This window comes from Ornithodoros turicata, chromosome 7 (genome assembly GCF_037126465.1).
Source record: "Ornithodoros turicata isolate Travis chromosome 7, ASM3712646v1, whole genome shotgun sequence".
Classification (NCBI taxonomy): Eukaryota; Metazoa; Arthropoda; class Arachnida; order Ixodida; family Argasidae; genus Ornithodoros; species Ornithodoros turicata.
This window is the reverse complement of record NC_088207.1, coordinates 44,632,214-44,651,304: the sequence shown is the minus strand read 5'-3', so window position 1 is coordinate 44,651,304 and position 19,091 is coordinate 44,632,214. Positions and strand designations below refer to the sequence as shown.

At 42.5% G+C, this 19,091-nt stretch overlaps 1 protein-coding gene across 1 annotated transcript; it reads left to right on the top strand.

Moving 5' to 3' along the window:
* The first annotated feature begins 21 nt into the window (after window positions 1–21).
* Window positions 22–18,098, top strand: LOC135401223 (transport and Golgi organization protein 1-like). The gene is made up of 27 exons (XM_064633501.1): window positions 22–173; window positions 544–677; window positions 1,288–1,374; window positions 2,157–2,208; window positions 2,315–2,349; window positions 2,444–2,483; window positions 3,107–5,466; window positions 5,563–5,691; window positions 6,640–6,667; window positions 6,748–6,836; window positions 6,905–6,982; window positions 8,102–8,212; window positions 8,784–8,855; window positions 9,005–9,141; window positions 10,235–10,325; window positions 11,575–11,665; window positions 11,755–11,795; window positions 12,373–12,463; window positions 12,574–12,712; window positions 12,775–12,876; window positions 13,687–13,747; window positions 14,237–14,272; window positions 15,542–15,609; window positions 15,908–15,951; window positions 16,046–16,286; window positions 17,450–17,649; window positions 17,738–18,098. The coding sequence occupies exons 1-27, from the start codon at window positions 59–61 to the stop codon at window positions 17,833–17,835; spliced, it is 4,770 nt and encodes a 1,589-aa protein (XP_064489571.1). The 5' UTR covers window positions 22–58; the 3' UTR covers window positions 17,836–18,098.
* The last annotated feature ends 993 nt before the right edge of the window (window positions 18,099–19,091 follow it).

The window sequence follows — 19,091 nt, the reverse complement described above, 5'->3', positions numbered from 1 at the left end:
GTAACGGCAACTGGTGGCGGCGCAATCGGCGTTCTGACGTGTACATAGCGATGTAAACATGGCGTTGTGTCGTGGTTCATCCCTTTTATCATTATTGTTACTAACTAAATTATTATGTGTGATTACAGCCCACTTACCAGAAACATTATTGTGCGCAGACGCTTATTGTACACGTACGTATTCATCTTTCATATGGAAACTACTCTTTGACCCTTGATGCTCATGCATACGGCATACTCAGTGTGTTGCGGTTGATTACTGAAAAAACAGAACTTACGACTTGCGAGCGACATACGATGGTTTGTTATGATAACGGGGGACCTCTAAACGGATCCAGAATATTTGAAGTGATATAGAAGGCTGTACCATATGCCGTTGCACTGTGAAGTTGCTGTGATATGAAGTCAGCTGCGGTTTTTTCCACTTACTAGGGGCATCCGCAAGGAAATAAATATTGAAGAGCTGTGAACGAAGTTCTTTCTCGTCAGACGTTCCGTATGAGCTACGTTACATATGTATATATTATTTTTTTGTCTTTTCCAGAAACGATAGGGGAAGGAACAACCCTCCAGAGATTTGATGCACCGGATGAATCCAGGGTTTCCTTTTTGTCACGTCAAAAAGTTACAATATATGCCAAATCCAACGACCGGGAAAACGACGTTTATTTGGTAGAGGTATGCGAATGTCTTCGGCATGACTTTCTTACGGCCATGCCTTTCTTGCGCAATATTGCTAAAATTACTGCAGAGCTTTTGGGGAAGTCGTAAGAACTCAGTTCACGCAGTTTTGTTTCTATTCCCAACACGCAGTTATTGCAAACTAAAGTTGAATGGGGACTACTTCTAAGTACATGCCGCACACGTTCCTTTTAAGCAATATGGCTAGCTTTGGAAAAGTGTGCAAGTCCATTTATTGCCTTTCGTATTGCTGTTAGTTAGTTAGTTAGTTCCAGTACCTAAACCCTTTTAAGACAGGGTGGGCTATAAGTCACGCCACAAGGGGGAGTGATTGAATGCGAAGTACTCGGCTTTTTGTACAACACAGCCGAAGTGAGCATCAAATCGATCCTATGCATGGCATAATCGCAATGCAATGCATGGTAATCGATTTTAATCTGTACACATGCAGTTCCTCAAAGCATCTATATATGTGTACTTAAATTAAGGCTAGATGGTGCAGGCTACCACGTGTTACAAAGGAAAAAGATGCAGTACCCATCCATCCTTCATGCTTGTATGCCATGCTTTGAATTCATGAGTGACTTCCTTTATGATTTCTTCGCAGATAAATGGCCGTAAGGGCTTTGCGCCCAGAGGGATGATCAGAGAAGAGCGTTCATTTCATAAAAGAGAAAATCTAGTCACTGCCAGGGTAAGTACATAGTGTTATTCTGCTGAAAATTGTACAGTGCTGGACACATGTGTTACCCTCGGCAAGAATGTACCATGATTCAATGAGCTTCCTTACCCATGGCACATTCTTGCCGAAGATAACACATGTAACAGCCACAAGGGGCCTCTCCCCAAGTGCTACAAAGGAATTTTGAAGCTTTAAAGGCAAGCCCAGGATGGTTTGCTTGTTGTTTGTCTTGTCTAATGATGATGCCCGTATGGGCGTCAAAACGTCATACTAAAGTTGTTACTTTGTTACGTTGAGCCAGTGTCCCTTAATTTCGCTGCTTAGTATGGATTTTACCTTGTTGATTATAATGAAGTTAATTGATATTCATCAGTTAGACACAATGCATATTAATTCTACTATATATTGGAGGATGAGATGGTAGCAAACGGTTAAGCCAGTGCCCCTTAATTTCAGCGTGTCTCCTGGCTTATGGCTTATCTTCAATACTAAGCAGTGCCTGTGCACAAAAGTTAAGAGCCACTAAAGAATGGAGTCTGAGCTATGCATGTATTTTCTCACAAATTTGTAGCGCGTTGACAAGGACGGTGCCAGCTACGTGCAGTGCAAGTAGTGTGTGTGCGCAAAACCTAGTCTTAAAGCCTGTTCGTGTTTGTTGATGAAGTAGGCCTGTGTGCAGACGTGCCCTTTGAATGCACAGCATAGGAAATAATTTTCTGAACTTTGGAGGTGTTCTTAAAAGACTACCGAAGGAAAAAGTTGGGATTATTCTTTAGAACTCTCTTAAATTTCAGTGGGACGGTGTATTTCGCTCGGACAATGACAATGTCTCAAAGTACAATGAAGGTATGTACAAAGGAAGAACAATTCTTAAAGCAAACTTTAAGCATGATATAACGTTGTTCTTACTCTTGCCATAAAGCCAGAAAACTCACATTTCACATTTTTGCAGCCTTGCAGAGTTCTTCAATGGCATCCAGTGTTACGGTAAGTTCACTGTTGTGCAGAGTATATTTTTCAGGGCATGTAACATATCAGCAGTGATATTAATGGGGGTCTCCTGCTGCTCTGCATACTTTAGGTGCAAGGTACAGCAGCTGATGTACTGCAGCAACATACAGGTAAGGGGAAACTCACAGGACTCTGTGAATACAGTCAGGTCCCATTTTTCTGGAACATAGTTAAGTGGAAGACCCGTTATCCATACACAGAAGACTTTGCAATGGTCCTGATTCCATCCCAATTGTGCTCACTGATCCGGAATTCAGTTTCAGTACCCGGACAAACATTATGAGGAGCATCCAAATGTCTTTTAGAGCTAAAAGACATTTGGTAACAGAGTTCATATAGCTCTCTATGAACTCTGTTACCCATATGCGCCACCCTACCACAGGCCGTTGCCTTGCCCTTACCTCTGGTCAGCATTTGTCTTTTTTTAACACAGCAAGCTTCCGACACATGTCACAGACAGAACCAGGTACACAGATACACCAACCACATGCAAACCAGTATATGTACACTTTTTAAGCACAAGTAGCAACTTTCTCAAGCAAGCAGACACATCTACTTGTCAGTGCTCTCCATGTGTGTGGTTTGTATTGCACTTGTTCATTCAAAGCTTTGTTTCCCGGACAGCTGGACTGGGAAATGGGGAAGTTCCAATAAATGGGACATGACTGTGTACAAGGTTATTTTTATCGGAAGAGAAGTTCATTTACATGTTGAGTGCACTTGTTCATTTCAGTACAAACATCAGCAACTCCATCTCTACCTGAGAAGAGCTCAATTGCACCTGCTCTAGTCGCAGACCAATCATCATTGCTCACAGGATCCCTCGGTGTACAGCCTTCACTCTCAAACGATGCCAGCCAAAGCGCAGCAACACAAGCCCCCTTGAGCTCCCTTTCTACAGAACGGTCATGCACACTTGACGGCACTCTCATGTACGGTGAACACTGCGACGCTGAAGCCAGTGATGCGTCTTATCATCCACCACAATCATTCATGTCAGGGCCGCCAATCACGACCACTCCGACACCGTATGGAATGAATGCAGAACGGATTGTTAATGCTGAAAAGCAGCCATCCATATCTCAGAGCAAAGTCTTAGCTGGGGAGAAGCCATTAAGCAGCATAGAAATGTCACAAGTTAATGCGGCTGAAGAAATAGTACCACACACAAATCAGAGTGAAGGGGTTAAAACTGAAATGGAGCACTCAGATAAGGTATCAGATGGGGATCGTGCCAGCTTGCATGTCAGTAATGTAAGCAAAATGGGTGCTGGAATGAATGAGAGAGACCCTGCATCTGAAAAAATGGAAGACAAGGTCCTTCTTGATAGGAATAAGCAAGAAGGAGACTTGCCCTTAAATGATACTGCAGGGGATGCTGCAGAGCTGCAGATGGATCAAAATGTGGGTGAGAGAGCAGCTTCATTAGATGATAATGTGTCCAAGGGAAAAGAGATAGAGAACATCCCAGGAGAAGATGATGATGATGAAGACAGTGTGGAAGTCGAGGAGGTCTTGGACGAAACTGATGGTTACGATGGTGAAGCAGAACATGCGACAGCAACTTTTAAATCAGACAGTTCCTCAGCAAGCCAGGTGCCTGAACATTTGCGCAAAGCTACAACTAATGTAGCAGCTGCAGCACAAGCAACGGTTGCTGAGGCAACAGCACAGAAAGACACATTGAGTGGAAGTGCTGATGATAGCACAAGTGTGACTTTGGAGGAAGCGAGCCCAACACTAGTAGAGCCGCCTCAGCCTGTCCATGAAGAATCTAGTGCCAAGGTGTCACAAATATCTATTGATAATGCAAACTTAATAGCTAGTTCTTCTCTCGCTGCTGCAGCTGGGAGTCTCGAGGCCGTTCCTCAGCAGTCTGAAAAAAGCTCCTTGGAACCTACACGCTCTGAAACATCGCAGCACGTTGTAGGAACTTCATCTTTGCATGAGCTCCCTGGAAGCAGTGAGGGTGAATCCTCTTCAACGCTACTCACAAGTGCCACTGAACCTTTGAATCTGCAACCTCACTTAGGGACACCTTTGCTGAACCCTATTATTGACACTCTGAGATCTACTGATGAGAGTGCACCGTCACCCAGCACCGTTGTGGGATCTGTTAGTACAAGTAATAGTGAAGCAGAAACTGTTGCGGAGAGCCCTCTGCTTGCTGACACACATAATTTATCAAATACAGACCAGACCGCATTTGATGATCCCCTAAAGAACGAACCTCCCGAAGAAAGCAAGGGCAGTTCAGACATTAAAGCCACGTATGTGCACAGGTCTTTGTTTTCCGTATCACCTTCGCAAGATGAGACCTCGGGTACTTCTGTACAATCCCAGACAGCAGCATCTGGTTCAGAAAATTACGATACAGTCATATCGCAACATGTTGTAGGAACTTCATCTTTACATGAGCTCTCTGGAAGCAGTAAGGGTGAATCCTCTTCAACTCTATTCGCAAGTGCCACTCAACCTTTGAATCTGCAACCTCCCTTAGGGACACCTTTGCTGAACCCTATTATTGACACTTTGAGCTCTACTGAGAGTGCACCGTCACCCAGCACTGTTGTGGAATCTGTTAGTACAAGTAATGGCGAAGCAGCAGCGTCTAGTTCAGAGCATTATGATGCAGTCATATCGGATTCTTATGGACATCCCACTCAGACTGAAAAACAGACAGATAGTTTAGCAGTTGCACCTACTGCTTCCTCTGATGTTGCAGAAGGTCCCCCGGCTGCAGCCAATGCCTTCGAGGAGGAGAGCTTGCAAAAGGCAGAGGCACACTCTGAAACAAAAGATGCTCTTGCTGTACCTGAAGTTCCTGCTGCATTAGAGGATCCTTTAGTTGCTGAAATCAGTACAGCAGTAAATAGTCCTCCGGTGACAGATGCTACCACACAAAGTGATCGTGCTCCAGAACTCGATGTGCCCCCAGAAACCGAAAGCAGTGCTCATGGCAGGGTGCCTCCAATTTCCGACGGGAACACCGAACAGCTCAAATCTGACGATGTTCCAAGCGATGAGTCTGTAGGCTATGTGCAGCTATATCTGAACCTACTGAAGGAATACACACAGTTTGTCGTTGATGGGGTAAGTGCGCTCTTCGTTATCAGTGTAGCACAATGTTTTCTGAGTTTGATGCCTGAGGTGCCGTTTTTTTTTTTTCTTTTTCTTCGAATGGTACAGCTTCCTGAACCTCTCCATGGTGCCCTGCATGATCAACAGGTCCGAGGCCTGTCTCCTCGTGTAACTGTCTTCACTTTCCTGTGTGGCTTCTTTTCCGTTGTGCTGGTCATTTCATTTGGCTGCTTTCTGGTAAGTAGTTGAAACGAAAGCTCTCATAGCTCGCAACCTGCTTATTCATTTGCAAGATGTATATACAGTCAACCCTCAATTTATGAATCATTGACTTGCGAATTCCCTTGCTTTGTGAACCGTGCCTTCTGGGACAGGTCACCTCCCCTTGTCTTCCTCCCTCGGTTTATTAACCCTCGATTTCCAAACAGTGAACTCGTTTCATGGACCAAGTTTGAAGACCCCACCCTCCTTTAGCTTGTCCAAATCCAGTCGTCCAGGTCAAAAGGCTCCCAAACAAAGCATAAACGTAGAGCATCTTGTGTTTGCTTCTGAAGGGGCAAAATAAGAAAGGGGGATTTGCCTGTTTACCATGAAGTATGTATAGAGCACTGTGTTCTCGAGTTTTATATTTTTCCAAAAGTTAGTCCATAGTTAGTCCAAAATAGTTTCCATAGTTTTCGTGCGCTGTTGCTTCACGCAAAAAGTACGAGAGGGCGTCGCGTGAGAGGGCATTGCGAGGGCCGTATCGCCTCTCAGAAGCGCCTCGAAAACACGGGGCCCTAAGTATGATCCATCTTTCTGGGTTGTGGACGGGGCAAGCAGCTGTCTGTTTAGAGCTGAACTTTGGAATGGATGCATATTGACGGCGCAGTGCTTCGAGGACAGCACGAGTCAGAAGCTAGATTACTAGGGCCGCTCCTGAGCAACACAGGAGCGATTATGTTGCAGAGCGCCATTTACAAAGTATTTTTAAAAAATAAACGTACTCCTACATTACAATGCATTTACCATCGGTCGAGTGCTTTCGCACTCTTATGCTCATTCCAAAAGCGCAATTTATGAATTCATGACCATAATTTATGAACCATTCATAAACTGAGGGTTGACTGTATTAAATTGAACTATGCACCGCTGCAATCATCTTGCTTATTTTTATTTTATTCCTTTTTTTTTGTCTTTTTACAGAATGACAAGAAGAGCACATCACTTATGGGTACAATTCTTTCAAAGATTTATTATCTAATTCTTTGCTCATTTAGTGCTTATGTGTACCTTTGTAACACAAACTTGCAGTCAGCATCGCCTCCCTAGAGAAAAACCTGTTCAATACACGCACAGAGCGAGATGTGCTCAAAGAGGAAGTTGAGCAGTTCAAGCTACAGGTACTTAGTGTTCCAGTATTTTGCCGTTCTCTAAGGGCGCATTTATTAAGATTTTGCTAACTGTTTAGGTGAGCAGCACCCACAAGATGTCACTGGAGAAGCAGGATCAATTAAAGAGGTTGTTGAAGGAGAACAAGGATCTCGAGGTATGTAGTCTAGCAGCTTTAACCAGTCAGCAGCTTTAACGGTCATGATGCAGTATTCAGTGGTGGCTAAGCATGGCTTTAGTGACATTCGCAAAAAAGGCTTGCATGTGTTTGAGTGATGACTTGAAGCTTATTGCTTGCTCAAGCTTGGTGCATGCTCCTTATGCTTGTACAGGACGTTATCTATTCATGTAATTTGTATAGCAGCATGAAAAAGTAACTTGACATGATGTCATGCACATGCGCATACTGTCAAAAGCAGACAGAAGCAGCTTTGCACGAATTATGTCCCTACACTGCCGCACAATAACATATATTTCATTGGCACCTAGTTGCCTTATTTTAAATTGCCTCACGTCTTGTCTTCATCTTAGCTCTTGTGCTTGTGTTCCACTGTAATTTGCATTGCCATTGAAGTAGTCATAGCAGTGCACAGTTCAACAAAAAAATTGATAGAAAATGCACTGGGGTTATATTTGGATGTTCTCAGTTTGTCAAAGATGTCCAAAGGAAAACGTCATGCAGATTACATGAGTAAATACTGCACTTAGAAAACGTAGGTGATTAGGACTGCTTTAGCTCTGCAACAGGTTTGTGGTGGTCTGACTTTTTTAAATTACCTCTTACGGGTTAACACTTTAAGTTGCGGCATTACAATTACATCACGATTAATGTTATCTTAATTTTTAAATCTCTCGGTGCTAACCTATGGGCACAGTTAGCTCACTGATTGTCTCTGTATTTATTCTTGTGGGAAAAAAAAGGGTCACTTTCCTCTATGTAATGCCATTTCACATACTTTCCCTGCACAAGAAACAGTTCTTGCATGGACGAGACTCCCAAGTACTACTTTTGTTCATATTACACTTTGTACTCTCATGTGACCAAATAATGCAAAGCACTTGGGATATTTGAAGAAGTCAGGCCCTTGCACCTTGATGACTGGCTGGAGGGTAGTGCATGCGGGGAGCTTGTGCTTGTGCTGTGTGTCTGGGGATCGGCCAGGTGGAGTGCCGAGAGCTCCGAGCAAGTGTGGCTGCCTTGGAGAGGGATCTGGAAGCAGCTGCTGATGCTGGACTTGAACTGAATGCCATGTTGTGTTCCCTGCTGGATGGCCAGAGGAGCAACCAGCAACTGGAGGCTGCCCTGCAGAAGGTTAGGGACGCCTGGAATCAGGACAGGAACCAGTTGGGCACACTCAGCTCAGAGCTCAACCAGAAAGAGAATCAGGTACGCCTCACTATATTTTCTGGGACACAGTACTGCGTGACCTGCAATTAATGAAGATACCTTCCTTCATTTACTGCTAATATGCATTGACATTTTGTGTGTGTGCGTGCGAGAGGCGGCGAACAGAAGACAGGCCAAATAAGGGGGCAATTTGCAGAACGTGGTCATCCTCTAGGTGTATCATTTTGTACAACCCTCTGTCACACGGGCATTTGAGTGATCATTGAAGGCGATGTCCGTCGATCATTTCAAGCACCATTGACGCTGTCCCGCTGCCACACAGGCTGATATGCCTGTCAAATGTCATTTTGTCATTGGTGTTGATACCACTTAGGCACATCCACTTCAGACTTGTTGCCCCCCCCCCCCCCCCCCCCCCCGCCCTTATTTCGGGCTCAATCAGTGAATCAATGCCTTCGCATATGGGGAAAGGAGGAATCTGGAGAGATATGAAGTCCTCTGACCTCTTTTTTTTTCCTTTTTATGAGCTCTTTGTCTGTACGTAATTTTTACATGTGTGTCTGTTATATGTAGTAATTACAAATGCCTTTCTGAAACTTCTAAAATGCAGATTGCTGAATTGCAATGTGCTTCAGAAAAAGAGAAAGAAGAAAACCAGACTCTGTCATCAAAATTGCTACAGGTGAGAAAGATTGTATTTGATGCTGACTATTTAAAAATGTGTGAACATTTGCAAAAGTGAGCAGCAGTTCTTTGCTGCTTTTGAATTATGTACCTTTCTTGTAGTAGCGGCAGATAGCCCTTTAATTTATATTTGTTTTGTAATGTTAGTGTGAAGGTATCATTGAGGGAGAAAGAGCAAAATTAGAGCAGCTCCGGAACAGTGAACACCAACTGCAGAGCAAGTTAGAAGATATGCAATTGGCACAGAAGGAATTGCTACAAGAGAGAAACGTACTGAATGAAAGGTATGTGTCTAATACCTACCGGTGGGTTGGTTAATGTTGAGGCTGAGGATGGATTACAGAAGGGCTTACTTTCTCGTAATATTTTCAAAACTATTATCCCTGTATTATGTCTCGCAATCATTTGCTGTTAATACGTAAACACGATACACACGCACAGCTATACAACATAATATGCGACAATAAATGAAAGTATGGATAGTATGGTAACAATGTATGCCAGACTAAACAAGTTCTGACTAAACTAAGTCGACGCTACACTACTTATTACTTTATTGCTGTGTAAGCCATTTACATACGGCCGTGGCCGTGGGAGTTGCGAAAACGTTCGGTGTGTGCTACAACCAGTGTGACTAAATAAAGACATAGCGTGCGTGCAGAACGAAAGATTTGGAAAATGTCAGCACGGTCGTACTAAGAGGGTGTCGGGGGGAGGAGGGGGGCGTGTTGTCCGTCTCCATGGAAAGAGGTGAGGGGGTTGCAGGCTTTGCCCCCCTTAGAAAAAAAATCCTAGGGACTTCCATGAATGTCAGTGCAGTCTACTGATAATATTTCAGTACCGTTGGCATACTTAATGGCATTGTTGGTAGTGCTATAAAAGAAAGTTGCTTACAATTTCCATCACACATTGGTGCACAGTGTGTTTGCTAAGGGAGGGTTAGGATGCTTTAAGCTCCAGTGCGTAGAGTCTACTTCATTTATGCAGTTATTTTAGTTTATTTTGCAGTTATTTTTAGGTAATGCTCGCACGTGATGCATTGTAACTGCTTGCTATATCTTGTATGGAAATACTACATCAAACTGAACACAACAAAATTTGAGTGTGCCCATTATTTTACAGTGTGCAGGGTTACTATAAACGTTTTGAACTTTGCTGTATTATCTGTTGCGCCATATGAAATAAATGCTAGGTGTTGTGTCATTTTACTTCCTTTAGTGGGATGCGTTATTTAATTCTAATATAAACCACTGGCTGGCATGTTTTCACACAGAAAAAGATTATAGCACAGACAGCGATGTCGACAATATGATTTGCTCAGTGTTATGCTCTATTAACAGTGGTAAACGTAATCAGTTTGTGCCCCTTGCATTCTAGGGTGGACGAGCTCTCTTCAAAGGTGGAGATGGATGCTGAGGAAATTCGGAAGCTACTGAGGTCATTACATGACAGAGATGCTGAAAATCAGGTCTGCACTTATTTTCTCTACCAAATTAAATTAGGGGAAGGCAATTAGTGGCTCTCTGTGAAGTTACTGTCACTTGTGCATTGATTTAGGTTAATCAATCCGCCTTTATCTCTATATTGGGTCTGATTTTTTGCAATATTGAGGGAGGAATCTATTGCTGGGAGGAATGTTCGGTTGGTTCTGAATGCCTTTTCCCCCTCGCAGTTCTGTTGTTGTTGTTGTCTTCACTGCTAATGTAGTAAAGTCCGTGCAGTAGTGATGTTGCTGCATTCGCTCTTATTATTGTGCCCATTATTATTATTGCCTTATTATACTTGTCAAATACATAATTTCTGCATATCGATTGCATGTCACATTTTGGGTTTGTAATTCCTTTTCTGCATTCGGGAGAGAAAAATCGGGTGCTACGTATCTATAATTGGGGGTGAAATCGGGTTATTGTTTTTCTTCGTGTCCAGCACGCGGCGCAGCACTTAAAGGACATATATTTTTTAAACGCGTATGCCTCGCAGTTTGTAGCAACAATCACAACATGTTGTGACATCAAAAAATGCTTTACATAGTTTATTGTCACACTCAAATAATATTTGCAGCGACATGCGCACAAATTGATACTGAATAGTGCATGTGACACATAACACAGCATGATACGTGATTGGAATTCAGGGAGATATCGGGTTTGACCCAAATTGGTCCTAAACTGATTCGTTATTAGGGAGGGAATAATCGGGAGGAATTGGGTTTAACCCGAAAACGTAACGCCCGACTTATGGCATCTTGCTAGGCATCTCACGTAGGACAAAGTGGCAAAAAACATGATCATAGTGTCCGACCACTTGCCTTTGTGTCTCTGGTGCTAAGGTATTACATGAAAAACAAAGAACAAAATGACGATCCAAACTCTTTGCTGCTGGTACAGTTGCTTCCTGATCGCATAATTTGCAATACAAAGTGTGACAGAGCGTATGCATCTTAGCTCTTTATGTACATTGCATCGTGGCATTCACAAGGCAAAGCTTCAATTTGAAACTTAAATTTGTTTAATTTGCTTTTACAAATGTGTACACATCACTAATTTAATCAATGTTAATTGGTATAATACTTGTAATTGTGTTGTTCCATATGTTGCATAGCTTCACTCATTTGGTCCAGCAGTGTTATATCTGTTTTTTCACTAAAGCCATATGAAGTCCCATTTTTGTAACCAACATTGTTCATGTGTGTAACACAGGTGTACCTTTGTTTACAGGTACTTCAAGAGAGCATAAAAAGTCTTGCTGTATTGCAAGACATGTGCAATAAGACAGAAGATGAGTCACAAGATGCAGAAGCTTCCAAGGGTAATCACTTGTTATCTAAATCTTTGTGACATCTTTTACACATTTTCTTTGTCTGTGAGTAATTCTAACATTACTGTTTCTTCCCTCAGAAGTGGAAACATGCTTGAATCGTCTGATGGATGTGGGCCAGGTAATGCATGCTTTGCATCTTCGTGTTGCAACTGTCATTCATTTCAGTTTTCACGTTATGCATTGTACCGAGGCAGAAAGCGCCCGGCGAGGTGGACTAACGTGGCCCCATTCTCTTTCGCTGTTTGCTGGATCTATTAACTCGGTTGATGTTGCAGAACTGGAACATGTGTTTAAGAGGGCCAAAAAAGAAAAAGAAAAATTATTTTGGACTACTATTTTACGTTACGGCACGTTAATGACACGTGTAACGAAGCTTTGAAGGACCATTTTTAAACATTACTGTGCTGTTCTAAGCTTCCAACACTAAAAAAAAAAAAAAATGCCGGTGCAAATGAGTACAGCGACAAATTTATAGGTTTTTTCTTCTTCATCTTAACTGGTCCTGTGCATGAGTTAACACACTCTAAATATAATCAGTATCGATATAAAGGTACTATAAGTATGATACCCGTCAGGATTTTTGTCGTCCTAACAAGAAGTACTGATGGTTACTTTTAATTTACTTTTTACATGCAAATACTGATTATAGAGTGCTACCTCACGCCTTGTACAACATCATATTCTAAAATTTTCAGATGCGTCTGGAATATCAGAAAATAAAAGAACAAAATGATGTCTTAGAAGAGCAACTAGCTGCTGAAAGAAGGCATTTAGAAAAGAAGAAAGGTGAATATTGTCAGCACCTTTTTGTCCCCACGAGCTGACTGTGCAGATAGGGGGACAAATGTCGGGGGACGTCAGACTGTTTATCTTTAAAACCTTATCTTGCCGTTCAGACCAAGTAGAAGCTCTCGAAAATGAGATGGAGAAGCTGAAGCGGGACACCAGGGAAGCTCAGAGGGAGCGAACAGAAGCAGTTACAAAGCTTGAAATCCTTTCTGCTTACTTCAAAGATAGAGAAGTTCAACTTCAAAAGTAAGACGTCTAAGATTGCATGCCTATAATTGTGCACATTGTTTATGTATAATCGCTTATAGGGAAATAGGCAAGCAGGAGGTGTTGCGGAACCAGAAGGATGCTGATGCTACCACAGCAGAACAACAGCTATCTTTGCTGGAGCAGCAGAATGCTTCGTATAAGTGAGTGGAACTCAGTTTCTTTTGTGTATGCAACAAATTGCATCCGTACGTTATTGGAGCCTTTCGATTTAGTGTTAAAGAGGCTGTGAAGGGATTTCCAAACTTTCGAAGAAAAAACGTAAATATTGATTTATGTGTACCAAACATGCAGTTCAAAACGCTATGTTTCTGCGATCCCGCGTTACGAAGGTATGGCACTCCGAAGATCACGCTTCACCTCCTCGCCCAATTTTTGAAGTAACGTTTTATCGCTGGAGGAAGGAAGTGCATACTTTCCGTTCCATGATGACCCAGGCGATTGTAAAGAAGGTTACCTAAGTACAGCTCCGATCAACCTTAATAATAACACTGGAAAAAATTCGGCCCCATTTCCCAGCGTGATAACAGCCACCCTTGGGGCACTGGAGGAGTGCTAAGTCAACAAAAACCTTGCGTTAAACGAAGACAATAATTTTGTTCAATTAAGATTTTTTAGGGAGGCGGGGGAAACAACCCGAAAACGTGTGTCAGCAATTCAATGTTGCATATTTTATACCCTACTGTTTTAAGAAAGCTTCTCGAATAGCATAGGGAAGGTTACCTTTGTGAACTTCATATTTGTTAATCAGCCCTCAATGCAAGGCAATTTCACTTGTCTAGAACACCCACTTATTCGTCACTTCTCAGGACCTTCTCTATCTGTAGCGATTTGAAATGTTGATAACGTCGCCTTCCTAGCATATTGTAGGAAGAATTGGTACTTTTTTATATGTCACTTAGCCATATGGAAACTCGTTCCTGAAATTGACATTGCTTTCTAACACATTACAGATCCCAGCTTAGTTCTCTGAAGCAAGAAATGGAGATATCTGAACGAAATTACAAAAACCAGGTATGGTGATTGGTTTGTTCTAAACAAATATATACTGAGAGTACCCAGGCAAATCCTGTTGGAACCTGTTAACTTGGGAAACTATACGTATTGCAGTGTACCCTGAACTTTGTTTCTTTATTGTGATATGCTACCAAGCACTGATGGTAGAACAAGTAAATACATCTTTAAAATATATAAATAGTTAATACAAATAAATAAAAAATAAAGATAAATATATATAAAATTGCTACCTGGGTGCAGAGTCGGGTCACACTGTTCAGCATTTCAATGAGAAAAATACATTATTGAATTGTTGGCCAGACATGTAAAATAAATGTTTGTTGTAACTATCAGTTGAGATTATTCTACACTTTGATGGCTATTGACATTGACAAAGTATTTGATTCATATTGGATTTTATCAAAAATCTACTTCATGCACAACAATACTTTTCTTACATCGCATGAATTCTGCTACACTAAAATAACTGCAATGCTGTTTTTGCAGATCACTGACCAAGAAAAAAGAGCACATGAAAATTGGGTACGTACTCAAGGAAGGATACTGCCTTACATTACAAGATCAGTGCTTTCTTGATATTGATTCTAAAATTGCACCAACTCGTAGAGGCTCTGTCGAAGTATGACGTATTTCACTGTATCAGCAAGGAAGGTGCTTGTTCCGAAGCATGGAGCAGCTAATAAAGCAGCTCATCTTGCTCCTGAGGGATGCTGATGTGTGAATAAATAGTTTGTGACTTAGGTAGCGAATTAGTGCTGCATGTTTGTGGGATGGAGAGTTTTGCTGCTTCAAACGTTGCTTGCTAACAACAAGCAAGGGGTGGAGTGTTGAACCCCACATGTTTATCTGAACACTTCACCCCCTGCTCGTTGTCAGCAAGTGAAGAGGGAGATACAAAAATACTCTTCTGCTCCTGAACGCACAGCAACGATGCACTGTCGAGCTTCAGATTGTTCTCGCTTAAATTTTCCTCAAATGTTAGACAGGGAGCTTCCTAGCAAGTGTCTTCCTTTGCCAATGCATGGAGATATGTTGTGCCGGTGTGGAGTTTCTGCCCGCAGGCAACAACCTACTTTCTAAGTAGCATTCTGTGCTTTTGGTGTCTACTGTTGCTTCAACGATAAGTTGAAGGTAGTTGTAACAACATACTGGTCAGCGTGATTCTTTCTTTACCTCTTATTATGCCTCCCATGCAATTCTCTTTGTGTTAGCGAACCATAGGTTCGAGAAAGGGAAGTCAAAACAAAATTTCCCCTCATCTGTGATAGCATATCCTCCCAGTTTGAAGCTGTGATAAGCCGTTTGACACGTTCCAAGCTAATCTACCGTGCTCCCGATACATTTTAAGGTTTCTGCAGCCAAAACAGCCTGAATGGTTTTCCAGTGTGCGCGAGGACTGTTCTGACCTGGCATAGCATCCCTGTCGCTTGCTTTTGTTGCAGGTGGTCACATGTAATCATAATAAATCGGACTCTCATGATTTTACACGGAAAATTTAGCAATCATTCCACAATTATTATTGGAAAGTGTGCAGACTTGTGAAGTCTTGAAAAAAAATGTAGGATTGTTGCTCATGCTTTTCATGAATGTTCACTCATCTGGATTTTTATTTCAATTCGCCTTTCCTACATATACTGATCTGTCCCATAGATTCACGCTGTGTCAGGATGAAGGACCAATAATTTCGTAACAAATTTGAGATAGAAAGCACCAAAAACAGAGAACTTTGTTTTATAAGTCGTGACTTGGATCTTAAAGGGAGTTTCTCTGCCTTTTCTCATTTTATGGTAGCTTGCTGCCAGAGCAGCCGAGCGCAAGTTAGAAGAAGCTAACAAGGAGTTGGCATCTATGAGACAGAGGTAAGTGCCTTCCCAAGCAACACAACATCTTGGCCCAATATTGATCCAATATTGGCAATAGAGGCTCAATATTGGCCCAATCTTGGTCCAATGTTGGGCCGGTATTGCAAATATTGGACCCATATTGGGCCAAGATGTTGTTCTGTTTGGGTGGGTAAAAGGGATAGACACAATGATGTTATGAAATGTGTTCTGTTTGTAGCATTTCTTGTCAGTTGATAACTTTAGTTATTAGTTTTGTAGAGATTTATTTCATGTAAAGGGGGGTTCATAGCCACAAACTTTTCTATTGCTCCAGGTTGACTCTGTTGCAGCGGGAGAAAGAACAACACGTTCAGGCAGGTAAGGGTGTATGAAAGCACACGTGAGCACAAGGAGGTATTGTGCATCTGTGGCACATACCTGTACAACCTGACATGCTTTTTATTTTCTTCAGTACTGACAAACAGTCACTCTACAAAGGCACTGCCCTCAGAAGATCTCCAAGCTGGGGCACCACCCCTTCACCCACTGCCTCCTCCACCCCCTCCCATGTTCTTGCCCCCACCCCCATTCATGGGGGAACCATTTCCCCCACATCCACCAGAGCCCTGGATGCTTCATGGGGGACTTCCACCACCCCCTCCACCAGAAGTCTTCAAGAGACATCTTAGAGGAAGTCCTGGTTCTTTTGCAAGGTATATAGTATGCTATATAGTATAGGTATAGTATAGTATATAGGTATACCGCGTGTCTCAGTTAAATCGCCGGGCTAAATAATTCGCGAACGGGTGCACCAATCCACGAACTTTCTTTTTTACAAGTATCTGTCCGATACCACCTACAAGCTGCACACCATGTGAATGAGTGGGAGGCGCTCATTATTAAAATAAAAATGCAAATGAGTTTCGTAAAAAAAGCGTAACTTCTAAAGCAGCGCGCTGTCGGCATTAAAATGGGTACTACCCCTTTTGGGACCTTCAGTGGACACCTTTTAGAGAAAAATCTGCCCGAAGCGGGTCAGTTGTTGCAGTAATTAATTGATTTCGGTTTCCGTATTTTTGTTGCGGCTGGTTGCGGCGAAGCGCAAAAGGGCATATTTCATTGGTGTAAGGACGTAATTCATTGATGGGTAAGGGAGTGAAAGGGCGTCATTTTGCAAGACACATACAAAAATACGTAAACCGAAACCAATTAATTACTGCAACAAATGACCCGCTTCGGTGGCAGATTTTTCTCTAAAAGGTGTCCACTGAAGGTCCCAAAAGAGGTAGTACCCATTTTAATGCCGACAGCGCCCTGCTTTAGAAGTTACGCTTTTTTACGAAACTCATTTGCATTTTTATTTTAATAATGAGCGCCTCCCACTCATTCACACGGTGTGCAGCTTGTAGGTGGTATCGGGCAGATACTTGTAAAAAAGAAAGTTCGTGGATTGGTGCACCCGTTCGCGAATTATTTAGCCCGGGGATTTAACTGAAACACCCGGCATAGTGTATACGCTCTTGTGATGTGATCCGTGGTCAACAGGAGTTACAGAAGTTGTTTTGAATACACCTGTCTGCAACATTGTTTTTCTTTTGCTTTGTTTTTTCAATCTATTGGATCCTACCACCTATTTATTCATTCTAGTACCTAGTAGTTTCGTTCCTTTTGTCACTCAAAATGCCCTCTTGTGTAGCTCTTACCCTGCCTGGAATTAATTGTCAACACTATGGCACCCTGCAGAATGCTCACGATACAAAAGAGCAATCACAGATCATTCCAGAGAAAATTCCTGCACCGTGACATCACCATTGAAGCTGTGATAGCTATACTCTGTTACTACGTTGTTGACTCAGTTCTGATTGATTCCACACAGAGCTTCTCCTGGATCATCTCTCAGAGATGACTCACCACCACCACCACCACACTCAAGAGGCTCACCACCCATTCGTCTGCCTCATTTCTATGACTCCCGGGTAGGCCATTCTCCTCCCCCTCTAGGGCCCTCCCACGGTCCCCCTCCCATGACACTAAGTTTTAGAGGTCCTAGAGGCCTTCACCGCTCTTCCAATTCCTGTAAGTAACACCACCTTTGTTTAGATCAGTTTGTTTGTTTGTTTACCTTACTGTTTCTGCATTGATTTGACTCGTCTTTTTCTTGCAGTATCAGACGGCAAATCCAGTGCTCATTCCACATCAAGACCTAGTCCGCAGCCGTCTCCCAGTGTGCGAAAAAACAATGGCCCTGCTACAGGAGTTTGATCTTGTATAGAAAATATGATTTTATTTTATGCAGTCAGTGTAAGACTTTTGTTGAAGCAATGGTGCAAGGGAATATGAAAGTTAGTGAATGCCTGTGGTTCATCATCTTCCAGTGGTTTGTGTTAAGAGACAAGTGGCCTGCATCAATTTGTGTACAGTTCGACAGCCCAGGCTTGCCACCACCAGACTGTGTTATTGGCGTGCCTTTCCGGGTCACTTTGGTGAGATGATGGAATGACTGTAAATAAAATGGCTGAACAATGTATTGTGCAGAGTGTATGGATTTAAAAAGTTTGAGGGAGGGTACATACCTGTGCCTTTGTCTGGCCCACATACCATTGTTTCTAATTTTATTGTTGGCATTGTTTCTAATATTAAACTCCGAAGAAATTTAATAAGGATCAGCAGCCATGTACGTGTTCAGTAAGATTTGCTAGATTTATATTTGTCACTTTTGCTGCTTCTACCGCAACCTAGCTGATCCGAGTAAATACAGGTGTTTTTTTTGGGGGGGAGGGGGGGTAACTTGATACTGTAAGCTAATTTTTTTGTTACTTTCAACTTAACTCGTTGTTTTTGAGCTCCTGTAATTTCTTGAGGAACTTGTTCCTTTTTTTAGGTAACTTTATCAAAGTAACTCAGGGGTAAGTTCCAAGTTCCTTTTGTTAGATTGTTGACTACAAGCAGTGTGAGCTCCATCCTCCCTCCCTAACGAGATGACAGCCACGTGCACGCACATCTGACTCCCTTGTTCTGCGGTGGCCGCTACAGATTCTGTTTTAGCAAATTATAGAAAGGTCAGGAACTAAAAATGGCATATAGTAACTTGAAAGTAACTTGTTACTTTTCCAAAGTAACCTGGGAACTTTAAGTTGATTTTAATTACCACTATAACTTCGATAGTGACTTACATTTTTTGCTCAGACTTAACTGGTAACGAGTTCCTTTTGTCGAGTAACTCCCCCCATCTCTGGTAAATATTGTTCGGTGTGGTCCCGTGGTGTAGCAAGACCTCCAAGGAAAGGGGAATTCGATATGTAACCCCCCTGTTGATCCTGGGCACGCCCACACACACGTACACTACGTATACTTCTGCAGAGTGGAGTCACCATGGTACGTGTCACCCGGTGCAGGAGCTCTTTGCGTCACCCCCTTCCCTTTCAACAATGGATCCCTTTCCAGGAGATACACGATAAATACGATATTATACCACAGGCAGAAAAAAGTCACATGCTCGGAGTGGGATCCTCGTGTTC